This window comes from Oculina patagonica, chromosome 14 (genome assembly GCF_052425735.1).
Source record: "Oculina patagonica isolate OP01 chromosome 14, crgOcupat, whole genome shotgun sequence".
In the NCBI taxonomy this organism is placed as follows: Eukaryota; Metazoa; Cnidaria; class Anthozoa; order Scleractinia; family Oculinidae; genus Oculina; species Oculina patagonica.
Window position 1 is genome coordinate 22449602 of NC_135771.1, and position 22724 is coordinate 22472325.

Below are 22724 nucleotides of genomic sequence, written 5' to 3' on the forward strand. Positions count from 1 at the left end.
CAGGAGAACAGGAGAACCAGTGAACCAGGAGAACCGGTGAACCAGTGAACCAGGAGAACCAGTGAACCAGTGAACCAGTGAACGTGAACCAGGAGAACCAGGTGAACCAGGAGAATCAGGAGGAACAGGAGAACCAGGAGAATCAAGTGAACCAGGAGAACCAGGAGAACCAGTGAACCAGAAGAACCAGTGAACCAGTGAACCAGTGAACCAGGAGAACCAGTGAACCAGTGAACCAGTGAACCAGGAGAACCAGTGAAACAGTGAACCAGGAGAACCAGCGAACCTGGAGAACCAGGTGAACCAGTGAACAAGGAAAACCAGTGAACCAGTGAACTAGGAGAACCAGGAAAACCAGTGAACCAGGTGAGCCAGTGAACCAGGAGAACCAAGTGAACCAGGTGAACCAGTGAACCAGTGAACCAGTGAACCAGGAGAACCAAGTGAACCAGGAGAACCAGGTGAACCAAGTGAACCAGTGAACCAGGAGAACCAAGTGAACCAGGAGAACCAAGTGAACCAAATGAACCAGGAGAACCAGGTGAACCAAGTGAACCAAGTGAACCAGGAGAACCAGGTGAACCAAGTGAACCAGGTGAACCAGGAGAACCAGGTGAACCAGGTGAACCAGGAGAACCAAGTGAACCAATGAACAAGGAGAACCAGGAGAACCAGTGAACCAAGTGAACCAGTAGAACCAAGTGAACCAGTAGAACCAAGTGAACCAGTAGAACCAGTGAACCAAGTGAACCAGGAGAACCAGGAGAACCAAGTGAACCAGGAGAACCAGGAGAACCAAGCGAACCAGGAGAACCAGGAGAACCAAGTGAACCAGGAGAACCAGGAGAACCAGGTGAACCAAGTGAACCAGTGAACAAGGAAAACCAAGTGAACCAGGTGAACCAAGTGAACCAAGTGAACCAAGTGAACCAAGTGAACCAAGTGAACCAAGTGAACCAGTGAACCAGTGAACCAGGAGAACCAAGTGAACGAGGAGAACCAGTGAACCAAGTGAACCAGGAGAAGAAGTAAACCAGGAGAACCAGGAGAACCAAGCGAACAAGGAGAACCAAGTGAACCAGGAGAACCAAAACCAGGCAAACTAAGTGAACCAGGAGAACCAGGAGAACCAGGAGAACCAAGTGAACCAAATCAACCAGGAGAACCAGGTGAACCAAGTGAACCAGGTGAACCAGGAGAACCAGGTGAACCAGGTGAACCAGGTGAACCAGGAGAACCAAGTGAACCAATGAACAAGGAGAACCAGGAGAACCAGTGAACCAAGTGAACCAGTAGAACCAAGTGAACCAGTAGAACCAAGTAAACCAGTAGAACCAAGTGAACCAGAAAAACCAGGAGAACCAGTAGAACCAAGTGAACCAGGAGAACCAGGAGAACCAGTGAACCAGGAGAACCGGTAACCAGTGAACCAGGAGAACCAGTGAACCAGTGAACCAGTGAATCAGTGAACCAGGAGAACCAGGTGAACCAGGAGAATCAGGAGAAACAGGAGAACCAGGAGAATCAAGTGAACCAGGAGAACCAGGAGAACCAGTGAACCAGAAGAACCAGTGAACCAGTGAACCAGTGAACCAGTGAACCAGTGAACCAGTGAACCAGTGAACCAGTGAACCAGTGAACCAGTGAACCAGTGAACCAGTGAACCAGTGAACCAGTGAACCAGGAGAACCAGTAAAACAGTGAACCAGGAGAACCAGCGAACCTGGAGAACCAGGTGAACCAGTGAACAAGGAGAACCAGTGAACCAGTGAACTAGGAGAACCAGGAAAACCAGTGAACCAGGTGAGCCAGTGAACCAGGAGAACCAAGTGAACCAGGTGAACCAGTGAACCAGGAGAACCAGTGAACCAGGAGAACCAAGTGAACCAGGAGAACCAGGTGAACCAAGTGAACCAGTGAACCAGGAGAACCAAGTGAACCAGGTGAACCAAGTGAACCAGTGAACCAGTGAACCAGGAGAACCAAGTGAACGAGGAGAACCAGTGAACCAAGTGAACCAGGAGAACCAGGAGAACCAAGTGAACCAGGAGAACCAAGCGAACCAGGAGAATCAGGAGAACCAAGTGAACCAGGAGAACCAGGTGAACCAAGTGAACCAGTGAACAAGGAAAACCAAGTGAACCAGGTGAACCAAGTGAACCAAGTGAACCAAGTGAACCAAGTGAACCAGTGAACCAGGAGAACCAAGTGAACGAGGAGAACCAGTGAACCAAGTGAACCAGGAGAACGAAGTCAACCAGGAGAACCAGGAGAACCAAGCGAACCAGGAGAACCAAGTGAACCAGGAGAACCAAGCGAACCAGGAGAACCAGGAGAACCAAGTGAACCAGGAGAACCAGGAGAACCAAAACCAGGCAAACTAAGTGAACCAGGAGAACCAGGAGAACCAAGTGAACCAAATGAACTAGGAGAACCAGGTGAACCAAGTGAACCAGTGAACAAGGAAAACCAAGTGAACCAGGTGAACCAAGTGAACCAAGTGAACCAAGTGAACCAAGTGAACCAGTGAACCAGTGAACCAGGAGAACCAAGTGAACGAGGAGAACCAGTGAACCAAGTGAACCAGGAGAACGAAGTGAACCAGGAGAACCAGGAGAACCAAGCGAACCAGGAGAACCAAGTAAACCAGGAGAACCAAAACCAGGCAAACTAAGTGAACCAGGAGAACCAGGAGAACCAAGTGAACCAAATGAACCAGGAGAACCAGGTAAACCAAGTGAACCAGGTGAACCAGGAGAACCAGGTGAACCAGGTGAACCAGGTGAACCAGGAGAACCAAGTGAACCAATGAACAAGGAGAACCAGGAGAACCAGTGAACCAAGTGAACCAGTAGAACCAAGTGAACCAGTAGAACCAAGTGAACCAGTAGAACCAAGTGAACCAGGAAAACCAGGAGAACCAGTAGAACCAAGTGAACCAGGAGAACCAGGAGAACCAGTGAACCAGGAGAACCGGTGAACCAGTGAACCAGGAGAACCAGTGAACCAGTGAACCAGTGAACCAGTGAATCAGTGAACCAGGAGAACCAGGTGAACCAGGAGAATCAGGAGAAACAGGAGAACCAGGAGAACCAGTGAACCAGAAGAACCAGTGAACCAGTGAACCAGTGAACCAGGAGAACCAGTGAACCAGTGAACCAGTGAACCAGGAGAACCAGTGAAACAGTGAACCAGGAGAACCAGTGAACCAGCGAACCAGTGAACCAGTGAACCAGAAGAACCAGTGAACCAGTGAACCAGTGAACAAGGAGAACCAGTGAACCAGTGAACTAGGAGAACAAGGAAAACCAGTGAACCAGGTGAGCCAGTGAACCAGGAGAACCAAGTGAACCAGGTGAACCAAGTGAACCAGTGAACCAGTGAACCAGGAGAACCAAGTGAACGAGGAGAACCAGTGAACCAAGTGAACCAGGAGAACCAGGAGAACCAAGTGAACCAGGAGAACCAAGCGAACCAGGAGAACCAGGAGAACCAAGTGAACCAGGAGAACCAGGTGAACCAAGTGAACCAGTGAACAAGGAAAACCAAGTGAACCAGGTGAACCAAGTGAACCAAGTGAACCAAGTGAACCAGTGAACCAGGAGAACCAAGTGAACGAGGAGAACCAGTGAACCAAGTGAACCAGGAGAACGAAGTGAACCAGGAGAACCAGGAGAACCAAGCGAACCAGGAGAACCAAGTGAACCAGGAGAACCAAGCGAACCAGGAGAACCAGGAGAACCAAGTGAACCAGGAGAACCAAAACCAGGCAAACTAAGTGAACCAGGAGAACCAGGAGAACCAAGTGAACCAAATGAACTAGGAGAACCAGGTGAACCAAGTGAACAAAGTGAACCAAGTGAACCAGGAGAACCAGGTGAACCAGGAGAACCAAGTGAACCAATGAACAAGGAGAACCAGGAGAACCAGTGAACCAAGTGAACCAGTAGAACCAAGTGAACCAGGAGAACCAGGAGAACCAGTAAAACCAAGTGAACCAGGAGAACCAGTGAACCAGGAGAACCAGTGAACCAGTGAAACAGTGAACCAGGAGAACCAGGTGAACCAGGAGAACCAGTGAACCAGGTGAACCAAGGGAACTAGGAGAACCAGGTGAACCAGGAGAACTAGTGAACCAGGTGTACCAGGAGGACCAGGTCAACCAAAACCATGCGAACCAGGAGAATCAGGTGAACCGGTGAACCAGTGAACCAGGTGAATCAAGTGAACCAAGTGAACCAAGTGAACCAAGTGAACCAGTGAACCAGTGAACCAGGTGAACCAGGAGAACCAAGTGAACCAAAAGAACCAAGAGAACCAGTGAACCAGGTGAACCAGGAGAACCAGGAGAACCAGGAGAACCAAGTGAACCAAGAGAACCAGGAGAACCAAGTGAACCAAGAGAACCAGTGAACCAGTGAGCCAGTGAACCAGTGAACCAGCGAACGAGGAGAACCAGCAGAACCAGTGAACAAGGTGAACCAGGAGAACCAGGTGGACCAAAAGAACCAGTTAACCAAAACCAGGCGAACCAGGAGAACCAAGTGAACCAGGAGAACCAGGAGAACCAGTGAACCAGGAGAACCAGGAGAACCAGGAGAACCAGTGAACCAGGAAAACCGGTGAACTAGTTTACCAGGAGAACCAGTGAACCAGTGAATCAGTGAACCAGAAGAATCAGGAGAAACAGGAGAATCAAGTGAACCAGGAGAACCAGGAAAACCAGTGAACCAGAAGAACCAGGAGAACCAGTGAACCAGTGAACCAGTGAACTAGGAGAACCAGGAAAACCAGTGAACCAGGTGAGCCAGTGAACCAGGAGAACCAAGTGAACCAGGTGAACCAGTGAACCAGTGAACCAGTGAACCAGTGAACCAGTGAACCAGGAGAACCAAGTGAACCAGGAGAACCAAGTGAACCAGTGAACCAGTGAACCAAGTGAACCAGTAAACCAGTGAACCAAGAGAACCAAGTGAACGAGGAGAACCAGTGAACAAGTGAACCAGGAGAACCAGGAAAACCAAGTGAACCAGGTGAACCAAGTGAACCAGTAAACCAGTGAACCAGGAGAACCAGGAGAACCAAGTGAACCAGGAGAACCAGGAGAACCAAGCGAACCAGGAGAACCAGGAGAACCAAGTGAACCAGGAGAACCAGGAGAACCAGGTGAACCAAGTGAACCAGTGAACAAGGAAAACCAAGTGAACCAGGTGAACCAAGTGAACCAAGTGAACCAAGTGAACCAAGTGAACCAAGTGAACCAGTGAACCAGTGAACCAGGAGAACCAAGTGAACCAAATGAACCAGGAGAACCAGGTGAACCAAGTGAACCAAATGAACCAGGAGAACCAGGTGAACCAAGTGAACCAGGAGAACCAGGTGAACCAGGAGAACCAAGTGAACCAATGAACAAGGAGAACCAGGAGAACCAGTGAACCAAGTGAACCAGTAGAACCAAGTGAACCAGTAGAACCAAGTGAACCAGTAGAACCAGTGAACCAAGTGAACCAGGAGAACCAGGAGAACCAAGTGAACCAGGAGAACCAGGAGAACCAAGCGAACCAGGAGAACCAGGAGAACCAAGTGAACCAGGAGAACCAGGAGAACCAGGTGAACCAAGTGAACCAGTGAACAAGGAAAACCAAGTGAACCAGGAGAACCAAGTGAACCAAGTGAACCAAGTGAACCAAGTGAACCAAGTGAACCAGTGAACCAGGAGAACCAAGTGAACGAGGAGAACCAGTGAACCAAGTGAACCAGGAGAACCAGGAGAACCAAGCGAACCAGGAGAACCAAGTGAACCAGGAGAACCAAAACCAGGCAAACTAAGTGATCCAGGAGAACCAGGAGAACCAGGAGAACCAAGTGAACCAAATGAACCAGGAGAACCAGGTGAACCAAGTGAACCAGGTGAACCAGGAGAACCAGGTGAACCAGGTGAACCAGGAGAACCAAGTGAACCAATGAACAAGGAGAACCAGGAGAACCAGTGAACCAAGTGAACCAGTAGAACCAAGTGAACCAGTAGAACCAAGTGAACCAGGAGAACCAGGAGAACCAGTAGAACCAAGTGAACCAGGAGAACCAGGAGAACCAGTGAACCAGGAGAACCAGGAGAACCAGGAGAACCAGTGAACCAGGAAAACCGGTGAACTAGTTTACCAGGAGAACCAGTGAACCAGTGAACCAGTGAATCAGTGAACCAGAAGAATCAGGAGAAACAGGAGAATCAAGTGAACCAGGAGAACCAGGAAAACCAGTGAACCAGAAGAACCAGGAGAACCAGTGAACCAGTGAACCAGTGAACTAGGAGAACCAGGAAAACCAGTGAACCAGGTGAGCCAGTGAACCAGGAGAACCAAGTGAACCAGGTGAACCAGTGAACCAGTGAACCAGTGAACCAGTGAACCAGTGAACCAGGAGAACCAAGTGAACCAGGAGAACCAAGTGAACCAGTGAACCAGTGAACCAAGTGAACCAGTAAACCAGTGAACCAAGAGAACCAAGTGAACGAGGAGAACCAGTGAACCAAGTGAACCAGGAGAACCAGGAAAACCAAGTGAACCAGGTGAACCAAGTGAACCAGTAAACCAGTGAACCAGGAGAACCAGGAGAACCAAGTGAACCAGGAGAACCAGGAGAACCAAGCGAACCAGGAGAACCAGGAGAACCAAGTGAACCAGGAGAACCAGGAGAACCAGGTGAACCAAGTGAACCAGTGAACAAGGAAAACCAAGTGAACCAGGTGAACCAAGTGAACCAAGTGAACCAAGTGAACCAAGTGAACCAAGTGAACCAAGTGAACCAGTGAACCAGTGAACCAGGAGAACCAAGTGAACCAAATGAACCAGGAGAACCAGGTGAACCAAGTGAACCAAATGAACCAGGTGAACCAGGTGAACCAAGTGAACCAGGAGAACCAGGTGAACCAGGTGAACCAGGAGAACCAAGTGAACCAATGAACAAGGAGAACCAGGAGAACCAGTGAACCAAGTGAACCAGTAGAACCAAGTGAACCAGTAGAACCAAGTGAACCAGTAGAACCAGTGAACCAAGTGAACCAGGAGAACCAGGAGAACCAAGTGAACCAGGAGAACCAGGAGAACCAAGCGAACCAGGAGAACCAGGAGAACCAAGTGAACCAGGAGAACCAGGAGAACCAGGTGAACCAAGTGAACCAGTGAACAAGGAAAACCAAGTGAACCAGGTGAACCAAGTGAACCAAGTGAACCAAGTGAACCAAGTGAACCAGTGAACCAGTGAACCAGGAGAACCAAGTGAACGAGGAGAACCAGTGAACCAAGTGAACCAGGAGAACGAAGTGAACCAGGAGAACCAGGAGAACCAAGCGAACCAGGAGAACCAAGTGAACCAGGAGAACCAAAACCAGGCAAACTAAGTGATCCAGGAGAACCAGGAGAACCAGGAGAACCAAGTGAACCAAATGAACCAGGAGAACCAGGTGAACCAAGTGAACCAGGTGAACCAGGAGAACCAGGTGAACCAGGTGAACCAGGAGAACCAAGTGAACCAATGAACAAGGAGAACCAGGAGAACCAGTGAACCAAGTGAACCAGTAGAACCAAGTGAACCAGTAGAACCAAGTGAACCAGTAGAACCAAGTGAACCAGGAGAACCAGGAGAACCAGTAGAACCAAGTGAACCAGGAGAACCAGGAGAACCAGTGAACCAGGAGAACCGGTGAACCAGTGAACCAGGAGAACCAGTGAACCAGTGAACCAGTGAATCAGTGAACCAGGAGAACCAGGTGAACCAGGAGAATCAGGAGAAACAGGAGAACCAGGAGAATCAAGTGAACCAGGAGAACCAGGAGAACCAGTGAACCAGAAGAACCAGTGAACCAGTGAACCAGTGAACCAGTGAACCAGTGAACCAGTGAACCAGTGAACCAGTGAACCAGTGAACCAGGAGAACCAGTGAACCAGTGAACCAGTGAACCAGGAGAACCAGTGAAACAGTGAACCTGGAGAACCAGGTGAACCAGTGAACAAGGAGAACCAGTGAACCAGGAGAACCAGGAGAACCAGTAGAACCAGTGAACCAGTGAACCAGTGAACCAGTGAACCAGGAGAACCAGTGAACCAGTGAACCAGTGAACCAGGAGAACCAGTGAAACAGTGAACCTGGAGAACCAGGTGAACCAGTGAACAAGGAGAACCAGTGAACCAAGTGAACCAGGAGAACCAGGAGAACCAAGTGAACCAGGAGAACCAAGTGAACCAGGAGAACCAGGAGAACCAGGTGAACCAAGTGAACCAGTGAACAAGGAAAACCAAGTGAACCAGGTGAACCAAGTGAACCAAGTGAACCAAGTGAACCAGTGAACCAGGAGAACCAAGTGAACGAGGAGAACCAGTGAACCAAGTGAACCAGGAGAACGAAGTGAACCAGGAGAACCAGGAGAACCAAGCGAACCAGGAGAACCAAGTGAACCAGGAGAACCAAGCAAACCAGGAGAACCAGGAGAACCAAGTGAACCAGGAGAACCAGGAGAACCAAAACCAGGCAAACTAAGTGAACCAGGAGAACCAGGAGAACCAAGTGAACCAAATGAACTAGGAGAACCAGGTGAACCAAGTGAACCAAGTGAACCAAGTGAACCAAGTGAACCAAGTGAACCAGGAGAACCAGGTGAACCAGGAGAACCAAGTGAACCAATGAACAAGGAGAACCAGGAGAACCAGTGAACCAAGTGAACCAGTAGAACCAAGTGAACCAGGAGAACCAGGAGAACCAGTAAAACCAAGTGAACCAGGAGAACCAGTGAACCAGGAGAACCAGTGAACCAGTGAAACAGTGAACCAGGAGAACCAGGTGAACCAGGTGAACCAGGAGAACCAGTGAACCAGGTGAACCAAGGGAACTAGGAGAACCAAGTGAACCAGGAGAACTAGTGAACCAGGTGTACCAGGAGGACCAGGTCAACCAAAACCATGCGAACCAGGAGAATCAGGTGAACCGGTGAACCAGTGAACCAGGTGAATCAAGTGAACCAAGTGAACCAAGTGAACCAAGTGAACCAGTGAACCAGTGAACCAGGAGAACCAGGAGAACCAGTGAACCAGTAAACCAGGTCAACCAAGTGAACCAGTGAACCAGGAGGACCAGGTGAACCAGTGAACCAGGAGAACTAGTGAACCAGGAGAACCAGTGAACCAGTGAACCAGTGACCCAGGTGAACCAAGTGAAGCAGTGAACCAGGAGAACCAAGTGAACCAGTGAACCAGGAGAACCAAGTGAACCAGTTAACCAGGAGAATCAGGAGAATCAGGAGAACCAGTGAACCAGGTGAACCAGGAGAACGAAGTGAACCAGGAGAACCAGGAGAACCAAGCGAACCAGGAGAACCAAGTGAACCAGGAGAACCAAAACCAGGCAAACTAAGTGATCCAGGAGAACCAGGAGAACCAGGAGAACCAAGTGAACCAAATGAACCAGGAGAACCAGGTGAACCAAGTGAACCAGGTGAACCAGGAGAACCAGGTGAACCAGGTGAACCAGGAGAACCAAGTGAACCAATGAACAAGGAGAACCAGGAGAACCAGTGAACCAAGTGAACCAGTAGAACCAAGTGAACCAGTAGAACCAAGTGAACCAGTAGAACCAAGTGAACCAGGAGAACCAGGAGAACCAGTAGAACCAAGTGAACCAGGAGAACCAGGAGAACCAGTGAACCAGGAGAACCGGTGAACCAGTGAACCAGGAGAACCAGTGAACCAGTGAACCAGTGAATCAGTGAACCAGGAGAACCAGGTGAACCAGGAGAATCAGGAGAAACAGGAGAACCAGGAGAATCAAGTGAACCAGGAGAACCAGGAGAACCAGTGAACCAGAAGAACCAGTGAACCAGTGAACCAGTGAACCAGTGAACCAGTGAACCAGTGAACCAGTGAACCAGTGAACCAGTGAACCAGTGAACCAGGAGAACCAGTGAACCAGTGAACCAGTGAACCAGGAGAACCAGTGAAACAGTGAACCTGGAGAACCAGGTGAACCAGTGAACAAGGAGAACCAGTGAACCAGGAGAACCAGGAGAACCAGTAGAACCAGTGAACCAGTGAACCAGTGAACCAGTGAACCAGGAGAACCAGTGAACCAGTGAACCAGTGAACCAGGAGAACCAGTGAAACAGTGAACCTGGAGAACCAGGTGAACCAGTGAACAAGGAGAACCAGTGAACCAAGTGAACCAGGAGAACCAGGAGAACCAAGTGAACCAGGAGAACCAAGTGAACCAGGAGAACCAGGAGAACCAGGTGAACCAAGTGAACCAGTGAACAAGGAAAACCAAGTGAACCAGGTGAACCAAGTGAACCAAGTGAACCAAGTGAACCAGTGAACCAGGAGAACCAAGTGAACGAGGAGAACCAGTGAACCAAGTGAACCAGGAGAACGAAGTGAACCAGGAGAACCAGGAGAACCAAGCGAACCAGGAGAACCAAGTGAACCAGGAGAACCAAGCAAACCAGGAGAACCAGGAGAACCAAGTGAACCAGGAGAACCAGGAGAACCAAAACCAGGCAAACTAAGTGAACCAGGAGAACCAGGAGAACCAAGTGAACCAAATGAACTAGGAGAACCAGGTGAACCAAGTGAACCAAGTGAACCAAGTGAACCAAGTGAACCAAGTGAACCAGGAGAACCAGGTGAACCAGGAGAACCAAGTGAACCAATGAACAAGGAGAACCAGGAGAACCAGTGAACCAAGTGAACCAGTAGAACCAAGTGAACCAGGAGAACCAGGAGAACCAGTAAAACCAAGTGAACCAGGAGAACCAGTGAACCAGGAGAACCAGTGAACCAGTGAAACAGTGAACCAGGAGAACCAGGTGAACCAGGTGAACCAGGAGAACCAGTGAACCAGGTGAACCAAGGGAACTAGGAGAACCAAGTGAACCAGGAGAACTAGTGAACCAGGTGTACCAGGAGGACCAGGTCAACCAAAACCATGCGAACCAGGAGAATCAGGTGAACCGGTGAACCAGTGAACCAGGTGAATCAAGTGAACCAAGTGAACCAAGTGAACCAAGTGAACCAGTGAACCAGTGAACCAGGAGAACCAGGAGAACCAGTGAACCAGTAAACCAGGTCAACCAAGTGAACCAGTGAACCAGGAGGACCAGGTGAACCAGTGAACCAGGAGAACTAGTGAACCAGGAGAACCAGTGAACCAGTGAACCAGTGACCCAGGTGAACCAAGTGAAGCAGTGAACCAGGAGAACCAAGTGAACCAGTGAACCAGGAGAACCAAGTGAACCAGTTAACCAGGAGAATCAGGAGAATCAGGAGAACCAGTGAACCAGGTGAACCAAGTGAACCAGGAGAACCAGGAGAACCAGGTGAACCAAGTGAACCAGGTGAAACAGGAGAATCAGGAGAACCAGTGAACCGGGAGAACCAGGAGAACCAGAAGAAAAGGCAATATTAGAAAAAGCATTAATAGAAACTTACCAGCCCCTGTTCAAACAGTTCCTGTTCATCTGTTGTCCAGGGCTTTCTGTGAGTAGCGGAAAGTTGCTCCCTACAAAAACAAGCACAATGAGAGTTTGGTTGAAAAAAGCTTAGTACATACAACAATCTAAAATTACCACTGTTTAGCAAAGAATGGAGGGGGGCGGTTGTACACAGGCTATTTGCACCATCCTAATCTGCGATTTTTTTTAGCGGAGCGGGACGGCTGTACACAGACTAGATGCAACCTTTAGCCCAAGGTCTTGGACAGCCAAGAAAATTCAGAAACCCCTTATAACATTCCTGAACAGTTGCTACACATTCTGAATAGCATAAAGAGCACACTTTTGGTAAATAATGGCTTGTTTTATTTATCAATCTTTATAACTACTGCAACTCAAAAATAAATAAGAAGAACATTTCTTACTTTTTCGGCTTCACAATGCTCTTTTTAACATTTGTATTTGAGATCCTTGTAGGAAGAAAAAGAATTTTAAAATTAAACGGATTTTGTACACATTTTTAAATAACAACATAAAACAGAGCACAGACAGATATTTAACAATTCCACAAGTGCGCATTGGATATGAAATGGTAGATAGCCTGCCAACAAGGCGCATAGAGCCAAGTTGGCTATAACAATCTCATATCCAACAAGCGTGAGTGGAATAATTGTTTTATTAAATACGCCCAAAGAATTGCAATATTTTGAGCTCCCCAGCTGTTTTCGTTGACGCGTATTGGCTACCATATTATTTTGTGGTCAGTGGTATATGAGCTCATATACAATTGCCTGTTAACCAATCAAAACGCAGGAATTGCAATATACCATTGCTAGTTTTTAATAATAGGGAATACATGTATGCCACTGGCATTCTGAAAGAACAACTGTAATGGTTTCAAGGAAACTTTCATGAAGGTTTAAATGTAACAGGTCATTTAAACTGCAGTAATAATTCATTACCTTCCAGCACAAGCAAGTTTCTTCTTGTCCCCTAAAACAAAAACCAACAAAAACATCATCATTATGCAACAAGTAGTAGTTATACCGGTCTCTAAGAACAAAATGTACAAATTTCATCAATAAAACAATAACTTTGAAGCTTGGCTACTAAGCATTCATTCGTGTATGAATTACGATTTCATCGAGTGTTTAGAAGCGATAATCTTGAAAAAATGATATCAAGAGAGCATCTTAAGTTAAAGATATTGCTAACTCAAACTAAAACGGAGGTATGACAAGTGAAATTTGCTTTCAAATTTGATTTATATTAAACTTTGCAACAACCACTGTGTCAGTGTTTTGAAACCGTGCTTGTTTGCCGAGTTTGTTTACCAACAGAACTTCACTTTAACTTCAAACTTTATTGTCTGTATTTTTTTCCAAATCAGGGGTGCGGCTTATCTACGGGTGCGGCTTATACACAGAACTTTACGGTTGTTTCAAATTTTGCTCTAGCCATTTTGTCACAGGTTGGATTTCAGAAAAGATTGCAAGGTTCAAGTGGTCTCATTATAACAATTTAAAAATTAGTCATAAAAATTTATGATTGAAGCAGATCAGAGAGGTGTTACAGTTGTAAGTGAACAAAATTGAATAGTCAAAGCTCTCGTAAGCGGACACCCTCGGGACGGGAAAAAAGTGTCCGTAACTGGAGCTGGCCGCTTACGAGAATGGTTCTCGTAAACGGCCACTTAAGGTGTAGGGGATAGATGGCCGCTTACGGGAGCTTGCCAAGCTAACAATAATAACTGGACGGACATGAATGACGACAAAACAAACACTGAAAGAAGGTTCTGTAATTACTGTAAAATCATTGTCACGAATCGCGATGTGAAGTTGATTGATAAAAACAAGAAAAAGAGATTGTTTTTAGGATTTTGTTTGGGATGTCCTCTTACGGGAGCTTAAAAACAAAGAAAAAGTCTAAGTCGTAATCACTGCAAGTGTCCGTGGCCGCTCACGGGAATGTCCGCTTACGAGAATGTAAAAATACAGAGTTTGTATGGGAGTTAAAAAGGGGTTTCAAACAAGGTGGCCGTAAGTAGAGCTGTCCGCTTACGAAAGTGTCCGTTAAGAGAGCTTCAACTATCATGAGAGGTCATCCTTAAAAAGCACAGTCAAGCAATGTTGAAAATCCCATCAACCAACTCACCTTCAGGGCACCAAACTTTGCTACATTTAAGGTTGCCACATTAAGAAGGTGGTCATTAGGAATCAGGTTCTGCTGTACCAAGCTTTTGAAAGAAAGTTATCTAATAATTAAAATCTTAGATCTTACCTGCTGGTGATTGCTCTAGTTTCACAGATACTGATCTGTAAGCATACATTCTACATTCCAGTTAAAGAGATTATAAGAATTCTGCAGGAAAAAAACTATACCCAGTGGGTGAAAAATAATTAACTTCAAAAGTGCATGTTTCTGTTAATTCCCGTCCCCACTGGTGACACAAATGGAAACGAGTGTCAGTGGCATTCATGTAAAGGCCGATTAACACATGTGATATTATTTTGTCACATGTGACAAGCTTACCGGCAACAGGCCTACCACACGAATTGTGTCATGTAAATCAAACTTACAACTTGCTTACAGCTATTGTGTACATCACAAAAAATGTCATAGAATTTTAAACATTTTAACAACCCTACAACAAATCACAGCCGCGAACAGTAAAAAGATGACGTTTTGTGACATTTTAGTTAAAAACTGAGTAGTTTAGGGGGGGGGAATAGCAGACTTAGAGTCTGGTAAACAAAAGGTTTCTTTCTTTCATGAAGAGACAGAACGCCTAGCCTCATATCATTGTGAAGTGAGGAGGAGGTGTTGTTCAATTGTAAACACAACGACTTTTTCTCCGGTTATTCTCTTCTTGTTCACGTCTCACCTCCTCCAGCAACTGCCTGTAAAGCCCTCCCTCTTTTTATTCCTAAGCTATACCCTTCTGCACACTTCATTCACCTTTTCTTCTCTTTCTTTTTTAAAAATTACAGAAACAAAGACTCCAGCAGAATTGTACGTCATTTTGGCATGTGGTAAGCGAAAATATCGTGATATTCTGAGCTTATGTTTATGTCACTCCCCGGGGGGACTCACATATAAAATTGATGGGGATGCTCATCGTCTCGCTTAGGGGTGTAAATTTCGGTTCTTTGGTCTCGCCTAGGGTGTTCTGGGCAAAACGCCAATATATGCCAATATTTTAAGCCATAATGGTCTCGTTTAGGGTTCCACACGAAGAAATACGCAAATATAAATTCCATTCTTAGTCTTTTGGTATCTTTTAGGGGTCAAGAAAAGCTTGAGCCACACCCAGATTGGTCTCTTTTAGGGGTTCTTTTCAAATTTTCCGACGAGCATCCCCGTCCGTTTCATAAAGGAGTCCCCCCCTTGGATGTCACCGCCATCCCAATTAGCACATAACTAGCAGAAAAGCACCAAATGCTGCTTATGCTCATGCTTTTGCTTGTGTGGCTAGTGAGGACTGGGTTTTATAATGCCACAACTGTGCTGTAGAAGAAAATGGAATTTAATTGACCAGTCACTCTATCAGAAAGGTTATATGAAGCTTCAAGTGGTCAAGTTTTGTAACATTCACTCCATACCAAGCTTCCTGTATTCAGTGCATAATGTACAGTTAAAGATGATTTCCAGTCCGTACTGCGCAGACTCAGGGTTTGTTTTCATTTTTGTTTTGAATTCATTGAAAGGTTACACTTAATCAGTGATAGCGTACATGTTTTTTAGTTCGCCATTACGGATCGTTTTGTTCAAGAATTCACGATGAGCTATAAAAACGTCCATTTGAAATACCGTTGAGCTTCTTTTATTCGTTATTATTGTTTTGCAAGGATATCTGGCGTTAATAACGAAGAAAAAGGTAAGTTTTGTCCTTGAATTTTTATTTTTGCTAGTTAACATTCTTCTGTTTGTGAGACTCACAAACATTGCAGGCGGAGATTGCGCAGTACGGACTGGAAATCATCTTTAATGTAGTGAGAATTACATGATAAATTGACCATAGAAAGAAGAAATAATATAAAGGATACTGTTCTTCCAAAATCATTTTTTCAATGGCTGATCTACTTTTGTCATCTGTGCAAGGATCCAGGGACCAAACCTGTTGAATCAAAGTTTCTGAACATCAACACACCAATTCTCCTTTAGTAAGTAATCTCAATAACTTCTTTTAGAACTAGTTAGGAGAATGTGTAAACAAAATTATTTCAGAATTCTCTCCATCTTTTTGCTTGATTATTTAATAGCTGCAGTCTATGGATAAATCAGCCGCATATTGGTCAGTCTCAGGGCTAAAAAAAAATAATACTTAATGTTTTCCACTGAACTTTCAAGCAAAACAGTCAAAGCTCTCGTAAGCGGACACCCTCGGGACGCGAAAAAAGTGTCCGTAACTGGAGCTGGCCGCTTACGAAAATGGTTCTCGAAAGCGGTCACTAGAGGTGTAGGGGATTGATGGCTGCTTACGGGAGCTTGCCCAGCTAACAATAACCGGAGGGACGTGGATGATGACAAAAACAAACACTGAAATTAAATGGTACTGTTATTAATATAAAATCATTGTGACGAGCGGCGATGTGAAGTTGATCGATAAAAACAAGATACAGACTGAGGTTGTTAATAGGATTTTTTTGGGGGTGTCCGCTTACAGGAGCTTAAAAACAAAGAAAGTCTAAGTCGTAATCTCCTAAAGTGTCTGTGGCCGCTTACGGGAATGTCCGCTTACGAGAAATTGTAAAAATACAGAGTTTGTATGGGAGTTAAACCAGGATTTCAAACATGGCAACCGTAAGTAGAGCTGTCAGCTTACGAGAGTGTCCATTAGGAGAGCTTCTACTGTATAAGCAAATAAAGTTACCAAAAAGAACTCATAGCGTGGTCACAGTTTTAAACAAAGTAAGAAGAACTTATGAAAATTTTAGCTCTCGAGCTGAGAAAAATGAATTCAAATTTCTTCATATTTTAGTTAAAAGTGATGTTTCTTGTGAGTTCAAAACAAAACAACATGCAATTTAAGCTTTTTGTGCAAGAATTGACAATAACTTCCCTGAAAATGTTTTAGAATTTACCGGTGATAGGGGGTCAATTAGAGGAATATATTATCAGGGTGAGTTGGGGGGGGGCCAGGGCTCTGGGCTCCATAACAAATGTTTTTAGGGCTTCTTACATTCCATCAAAATATTGTTATGAATCTTAGGGTTCCTTCAGAGGCCACGGAGCATTTTGAAATGTGGGGGGTCCATCGTATTCCAAGCCAAGCACATACCCCTGGGGTGGGAGGTTGCACATCCCCCTACTCAAATTTCCCAAAATGTCTTTAACTGTTAACAGTGTCTGGTGTGTCTATAATGGATTAATTGTGACAAATGCATAACTAGGCAGTTTATACGATCTTGCCTCAACATGGTTTTGGGTTATTCTTTAGATCTTGGAGGGCAGAAATTGTATGCTTTGAAGTCACTGATGCCATAGGTTTTGTCAAATACTATCTTAACAGATTACGGACCTCTCTTAGTAGCATTTTTGGGAAATTTTGTTTTTTTGGAATTCCTACACCATATTATCAGAGCTGTGCTCCAGCAAAGCCCCTGTGCCACAGGCAACTAACTTTTGCCTTTGGGCATCGTGAATAAGTTCGCTATCCTGAAAGCTTGTAAGAGCTGGGCACCCAAGACTTCTTACAGAAGAGCCTTTGGGTACCCTGCAGTTATTCTAAGAGCACAGCTTTGATTATACCGCCAAGCATGATGCTGATAAAAAGATTTGTGTCTTGACAAATCAATTTTATGCTACGCTAGCAATACCTTCGGCAGTGAAATTTGGGGAGGAGGGCTCAGCCTCTCCAAATTTTTGTTTGGGGGGGGGGGGCTACAGCCCCTCTGCACTCACCTCCCCCTGCTCTGCCACCTATGTTCTTGCAGTGAAATGTTTGGCACACCTGGCAAGCTTTAAGGTGAAAAATTTATGGATTCTGGGCTACAGCCGGCCACCTCCACTCCACTGAGTGACACTTACACAGTATAATCTTTTGTGCTTTTTTCTAATCCATGCATGCTTTATAACAATAAAAAGGACACTTACGGCTCTATCCTTTGTTAAACAATGTATGTAAATGAGTGCTAACATTTACACAGAATATTTATTTAATTAATATCGTACCGTCACCAGTATACAATATGTTAGATCAGGTTAGATCATGGATTAAAGCTGTTTTTAGTGTTTTAAGTCAGAAAAAAATTCACTGTTTGAAATTCCTTAATTTGGGGTAAAGGAATCCATAGAAGCAAACGGGTAATTCATTGGATAATGTCTTCATAGAAGATACGCTAAATAGAAAATCAACAAATTAACAAGAACAGCTGATCTCACCGAGTTTGTATCCAAAAGCCACGAATTAGGATCACAATACTCAGAAGAAAACGGGCTACTTGAAGGGTTCAGAAAACTGTGACTGCCAATGTCTTTATCGTACCTAAAAAAATACAGATTCAAAAATAAACAAACAAATGTTTCACAAAATCCACCTTCCGTTCGATAAGCCCATCAAGCACTCTTCGCTCAGCATAGCCTGTCGATTATTTGCATCTAACATTCTACAAGGCAAAGATTTCAATTACAAATAAGACTTAATACATTGCCATACCACTTATCTTTTTGATCGTCTTCAGCCAAGTCTCGTAAATTGGTTATTTGTTCACCATCGGAAATGTCTTCGACATCAACATCTTCGTCTGATTCCGCCATATTGGATTTTGAGTGCGGTGGAGACTGGAACGAGATGGTTACTCACCGGGTAGTGACAGGCCGGAGCGGGGGAGGAGTAGTGATTTGTTGCTCTTTTGTTGCAAAATGCGTGGAAGACGAGGGTACATCAGGGAAGAGACGGGGAAAACAGGAAAACTCTTCCTTTATACAAAATCTTTTTTTAGGTCAATAAGCAACTACTGAAAGTTTTAGACGGATGTTTTTTAAAATCAGTTAAAGGAACAGACTCGTGGATTCCGCAGATGACAGTTGCTCCCCAACCCTCCCATCCCAACCGACTGCTGCACTGACTCCTTTTGACCAACACTAATTCGAAAAAACCGCAAGAGGAAATATCAACCATCAAAGCTTTTTCGTCCTTGACGCTTGTTCTCAAACTCCAAAATATTGAAATACTTGGCCACAGTTTCTCCTTGTCGGAAAATCAAAGGGAAAGTGCAACGTCTTACTCGCGCGCAGTCACGCGTGTGCAGTTAATTTTTGGCACGCAAAATATTTTTTCACGGGTGAAGAATTTCGACTCCCCGCAAACTTGTAACTTTACACCCGTGGGCTATTTTTAAGAGGTTTCGTTGTTCACGTCTCTTGGAGACGGATTCGTTTCAAATCAACAATATCGACCGCCATTTCGAGTTGAAACGGCAAAGTAACGAGTCAGCCGTGTGTGATCGAGTCCTTGTAACACCGCAAAGATGTCTTCTGACGAAGAAACGATTCCAGATGACGATGGTTTGCCATATCTTGGTGAATACGACGGCGAGAGGAACGAACTAGATGAACGGCACGGATTTGGACGAGCAAAGCTGCCGAACGGCGACACATACGAAGGTTCTTATGAAAATGGAAAGCGGCATGGAAAAGGAGTTTACAGGTATTAAAATGATATAGTATCATCCCTTTTTGATCGCAGTTTGCTACAGCAGTATCACACAGTCACGCGTGCAAATTTAAGCGAGTTCGCCTTACACATTTTCTCTCAATCATTTCTTGATCATGAGGCGCTCGCATGACAAAAGGTCCTTCAAAAATGCCTGTGGGCTGCGAATGTAACATTAATCTGTAAAAATCGCTAGCTGATCTACGAGTTTATGAAGTGGTTAAGTCTATACAGCAAGTAGCCCCTCTTTTCTTTGTGGTAGTAAGTCGCACGAGAACGAAGATGTTAGCGAATGAAAGCGACCTCGCTTGCGCTTGGCGCTCGCATGGAAGTGATTGCTCGCAACCAATCCGGCCTGATCTTTTGAGTCAGCCAAAAGTTAACCTTTACACATTTAATACGTAAATGATTAATAACAAATTAATACCGAATGAATTTTGTGATTTATTCACGATCGCTTGACGGGGTATCGTGACTTCTTGCAAGAAAGATAAGTCCACCTAACTCAAGCCTTTATGTTTGTGCATTCAGCTAGTGTATAATGCCACCCCTTGCAGTAAACATTTTCTTTTTATAGAACGAAACCATCTAAAGATTGTGTGTTCCTAGCTATTCTCTGAATAGTTTTAAATGGCGGTGGTTCTGTGAGAAATGCTCACAAAAAAAGAGTTGGTTCGGGTTTTGTCGTGACTTTCTGAAGCAAAAGAGAATGATGAAACGGTGAAGTAAACTTTGTTACAATGTCACGCAAGATAGTTACTCAAAAAGAATAGATAAATTACCGATAAAAGAGAAAAGTGTGCTCGAGTTTTTAATACTCTCTCCGTTATGTTTTTTTCAGTTCTCTTGTATATCCAAAATGTACTAGCAACGATGTATTTGATCTCTTCTCCTTTGTAGCATGATGGGTTTTAAGTTCCGCCTTCTATCTGCATAATTTTACGCCTCAGGTCTGAAAAATCAATTTTAAAGATTAAATCATTCAACCATAAAGTGATCAAGAAGTCATGCGATAAAGTTCCTTTAAAGTGATACCAGCATAAAATTATTTTTACTTTACCGAAAAATGTCCTCTCGTGGGTGTGGGTGGATCTGTATCTCATCATTGTTGCTGATCTTGATGCGTACACGATAAACTAAGCCTCAAACGAACAATATCACCAAAATATTGTCACGGAATCAATCATTGATCCTTGCTCGCTCGCGGTATGCTACATAATGTTCGTGGAAGAGATTTTATGTCACGGATCTCTCTCCTCCGCAGAAGCCTCTTCAGTATTTTTTCGTGCGGGCTGGGAAATGGGGAGAGGTGAAAAGTAAGCGCGCGGAGCCTGGAGAGCAGCAACGAAAGCGCGCGGGGGACACTGAAAGAGCCTCTGCGGAGATGAGAGGTCTTTTTGAACAGCCAAAATAAATCATCTTGTCGAACGAAATCTAAACATAATGTTCCATTTCCATTATCAGTTGCTATATTTGAACACTGAAACTGTCAACAAGCGTCTTTGGCTTCGGTTGGCTCGGATGGAACAGACTGTTTGCATGTTACAACTTGAAAAGTTAACGCTATAACGGCCTTTTCAAGTTGTTTCCGCACGTCTTCAAAAACAAATGGATATTTATATCCGTGCTTTTATTACTCTCCGCAAATTAGGTTAATCCATTAAAGATAATGTTTTTCGTAAGTTAAGTTATTAACTACTACTGAATTTCAGAACAGTTTACAGTCAACTCTCTCTTAACGGACACCTCCATAAGACGGACACCTGGTTATGGTCCCTGCCGTTTTTCAGTAATTTTACTGTAAGAAAACTCTCTGTAAGACGGACACCTCTCTAAGACGGACAACGGACAACGTGAATAATACTTCAAAACTTGTTATCGGCATATAGCATAGCAGGTCAGCGCCTTTAGAATACCAAATTTACCAAAAACAATCCGCTAAAACGCATTACTTCTCTGCTTATACTTGTAGATTTAGTTTTCTACTTACAGTATCACCGTTTGTTATTAACAAACAAGTCGAATCACTGATATTATTTTTGTTCCACTTTATAGGTTTTGCTAACGTAAGCGACTAAAACAGACGTATTCGTTGTGCATAGCCGTTTAGCTTTATCGTCTCAAAATTTCTGGTGTCACGTTACCTCGACTCTCTATAAGGCGGACACCTCTATAAGACGGACAGTTGGGGCCGGTCCCAACGGTGTCCGTCTAAGAGAGAGTTGACTGTAGACCAAAAATCAGTGAAATCCCCGTGACGTAGTTCTTCTTTAAAAACTACTAGAGTTCTGCTCGAAACTGTTAAAGGTCGTAAAACAAGTCAGGACATTTTTTAATCAAAGGTTTATAGCGAAATGTTCTAATTTCAGGTTCAAAAATGGAGCCCGTTACATGGGGAACTACATAGAGGGCAAGAAAAACGGCGAAGGGGTCTTTCTGTATCCCGATGGCTCCAAGTACGAAGGGCTCTGGGTCAACGATTTACGTGGTGGCTGGGGCACCTACACGTATCCCAACGGCGACACCTTCGAAGGGGAGTGGGCCCAAGGCAATCGGCACGGTCAGGGAGTGTATACGTATAAGGAGACTGGGTCTCGTTACGACGGCCGATGGTTCCAAGGCAAAATGCAAGAGGAAGGACACCTCATTCATTTAAATCACAGATACGTAGGAAACTTTGAAGAAAATAAGCCAAGAGGACGCGGAAAGTATGTGTTCGATTCGGGTTGCGAGCAGATCGGAAGGTACGTGTGGAAAGAGGAGGAAAATTTGGGTGAGCATGAGGAAGACGAGGCTGAAATTGTGGTGACACCAATGTGGGAAGGTCAAGAGATTTGCGCCATAAACGAACAAGAGTAATTCTTATAACTGCGCTCTCCGTAGTGTTCTTAGCCTGCGTAGGTTTTGAGGCGGTTTGGGAAGGAAGCCGCACGTGGCCGCTCTCGCCTTCGCGTTTTCCAAATACGCGCCAAAAATACGAGGCTATGTGGTGAACTAAACTTGTTAGTTAATTCCTAAAACACGCACGGGGTTCGTTAACCAATCAAAACAAAGCTTCTGTCTTGTCAGCCAATCATGTGCTTGCAAAGGCAATCGCACGTGATTTGGCTCACGCCATTTTTTCCCACGCTTTTCTATTGCCGGTACGTCTTTTTACGCTGCACTGACTGGTTAAAACATGTTTTACAAGTTACTTAACGCAAAGCTAAGCAGTTTTCTAGTTATAAGATGGCTGTAACTATTAGACAACTATGAATTCGAGATTTTTATTTTGGTTGCAAGAATCGTAGCAAATCAGTTTTTACGATTTGTACTAAAACACATAATAGTATATAGGAGATGTAAAAAAGACTTTCTACGCTGTAGATATATTTTATTCAGCTAGCATAACCACAATACTGTTTTTAATCTTAAGAGCAAATAAATAACTTGATAGACTGTTTTCTAAGACTATACTAGAATAATTTTAATAAACGAGTTTTTAACAAAGTTCGGCTTAGGTCTGTAACGAATTTAATCAATCAAAAAGTTTAAGGCATTTCACCCTAACTTGGTAAAAAAAAGGGTACACTTTTGTTAACAGATTTTATAAAA

The 22724-nt window shown here is 44.6% G+C and overlaps 2 protein-coding genes across 3 annotated transcripts in view; one reads left to right on the forward strand and one right to left on the reverse strand.

Moving 5' to 3' along the window:
• Nucleotides 1–18235, reverse strand: part of LOC144639224 (deubiquitinase MYSM1-like) — a 43684-nt gene extending 25449 nt beyond the window's left edge. For both annotated transcript variants that reach the window (XR_013568092.1, XM_078498510.1), the window contains exons 1-7: nt 18132–18235; nt 17858–17960; nt 15520–15590; nt 13754–13803; nt 12436–12466; nt 11899–11943; nt 11472–11541 (exon numbers count right to left, since the gene is read on the reverse strand). Coding sequence is in view for 1 of the 2 variants with exons in the window: in XM_078498510.1 (XP_078354636.1) it covers nt 11472–11541; nt 11899–11943; nt 12436–12466; nt 13754–13803; nt 15520–15590; nt 17858–17960; nt 18132–18232 (471 nt within the window). In the remaining variant the exon portion in view is untranslated. The remainder of the gene's footprint in view (nt 1–11471; nt 11542–11898; nt 11944–12435; nt 12467–13753; nt 13804–15519; nt 15591–17857; nt 17961–18131) is intronic.
• A 574-nt stretch (nt 18236–18809) lies between these two features.
• Nucleotides 18810–22033, forward strand: LOC144637800 (radial spoke head 1 homolog). Its single transcript, XM_078496883.1, has 2 exons — nt 18810–19124; nt 21500–22033. The coding sequence occupies exons 1-2, from the start codon at nt 18946–18948 to the stop codon at nt 21987–21989; spliced, it is 669 nt and encodes a 222-aa protein (XP_078353009.1). The 5' UTR covers nt 18810–18945; the 3' UTR covers nt 21990–22033.
• Nucleotides 22034–22724: the final 691 nt, after the last annotated feature.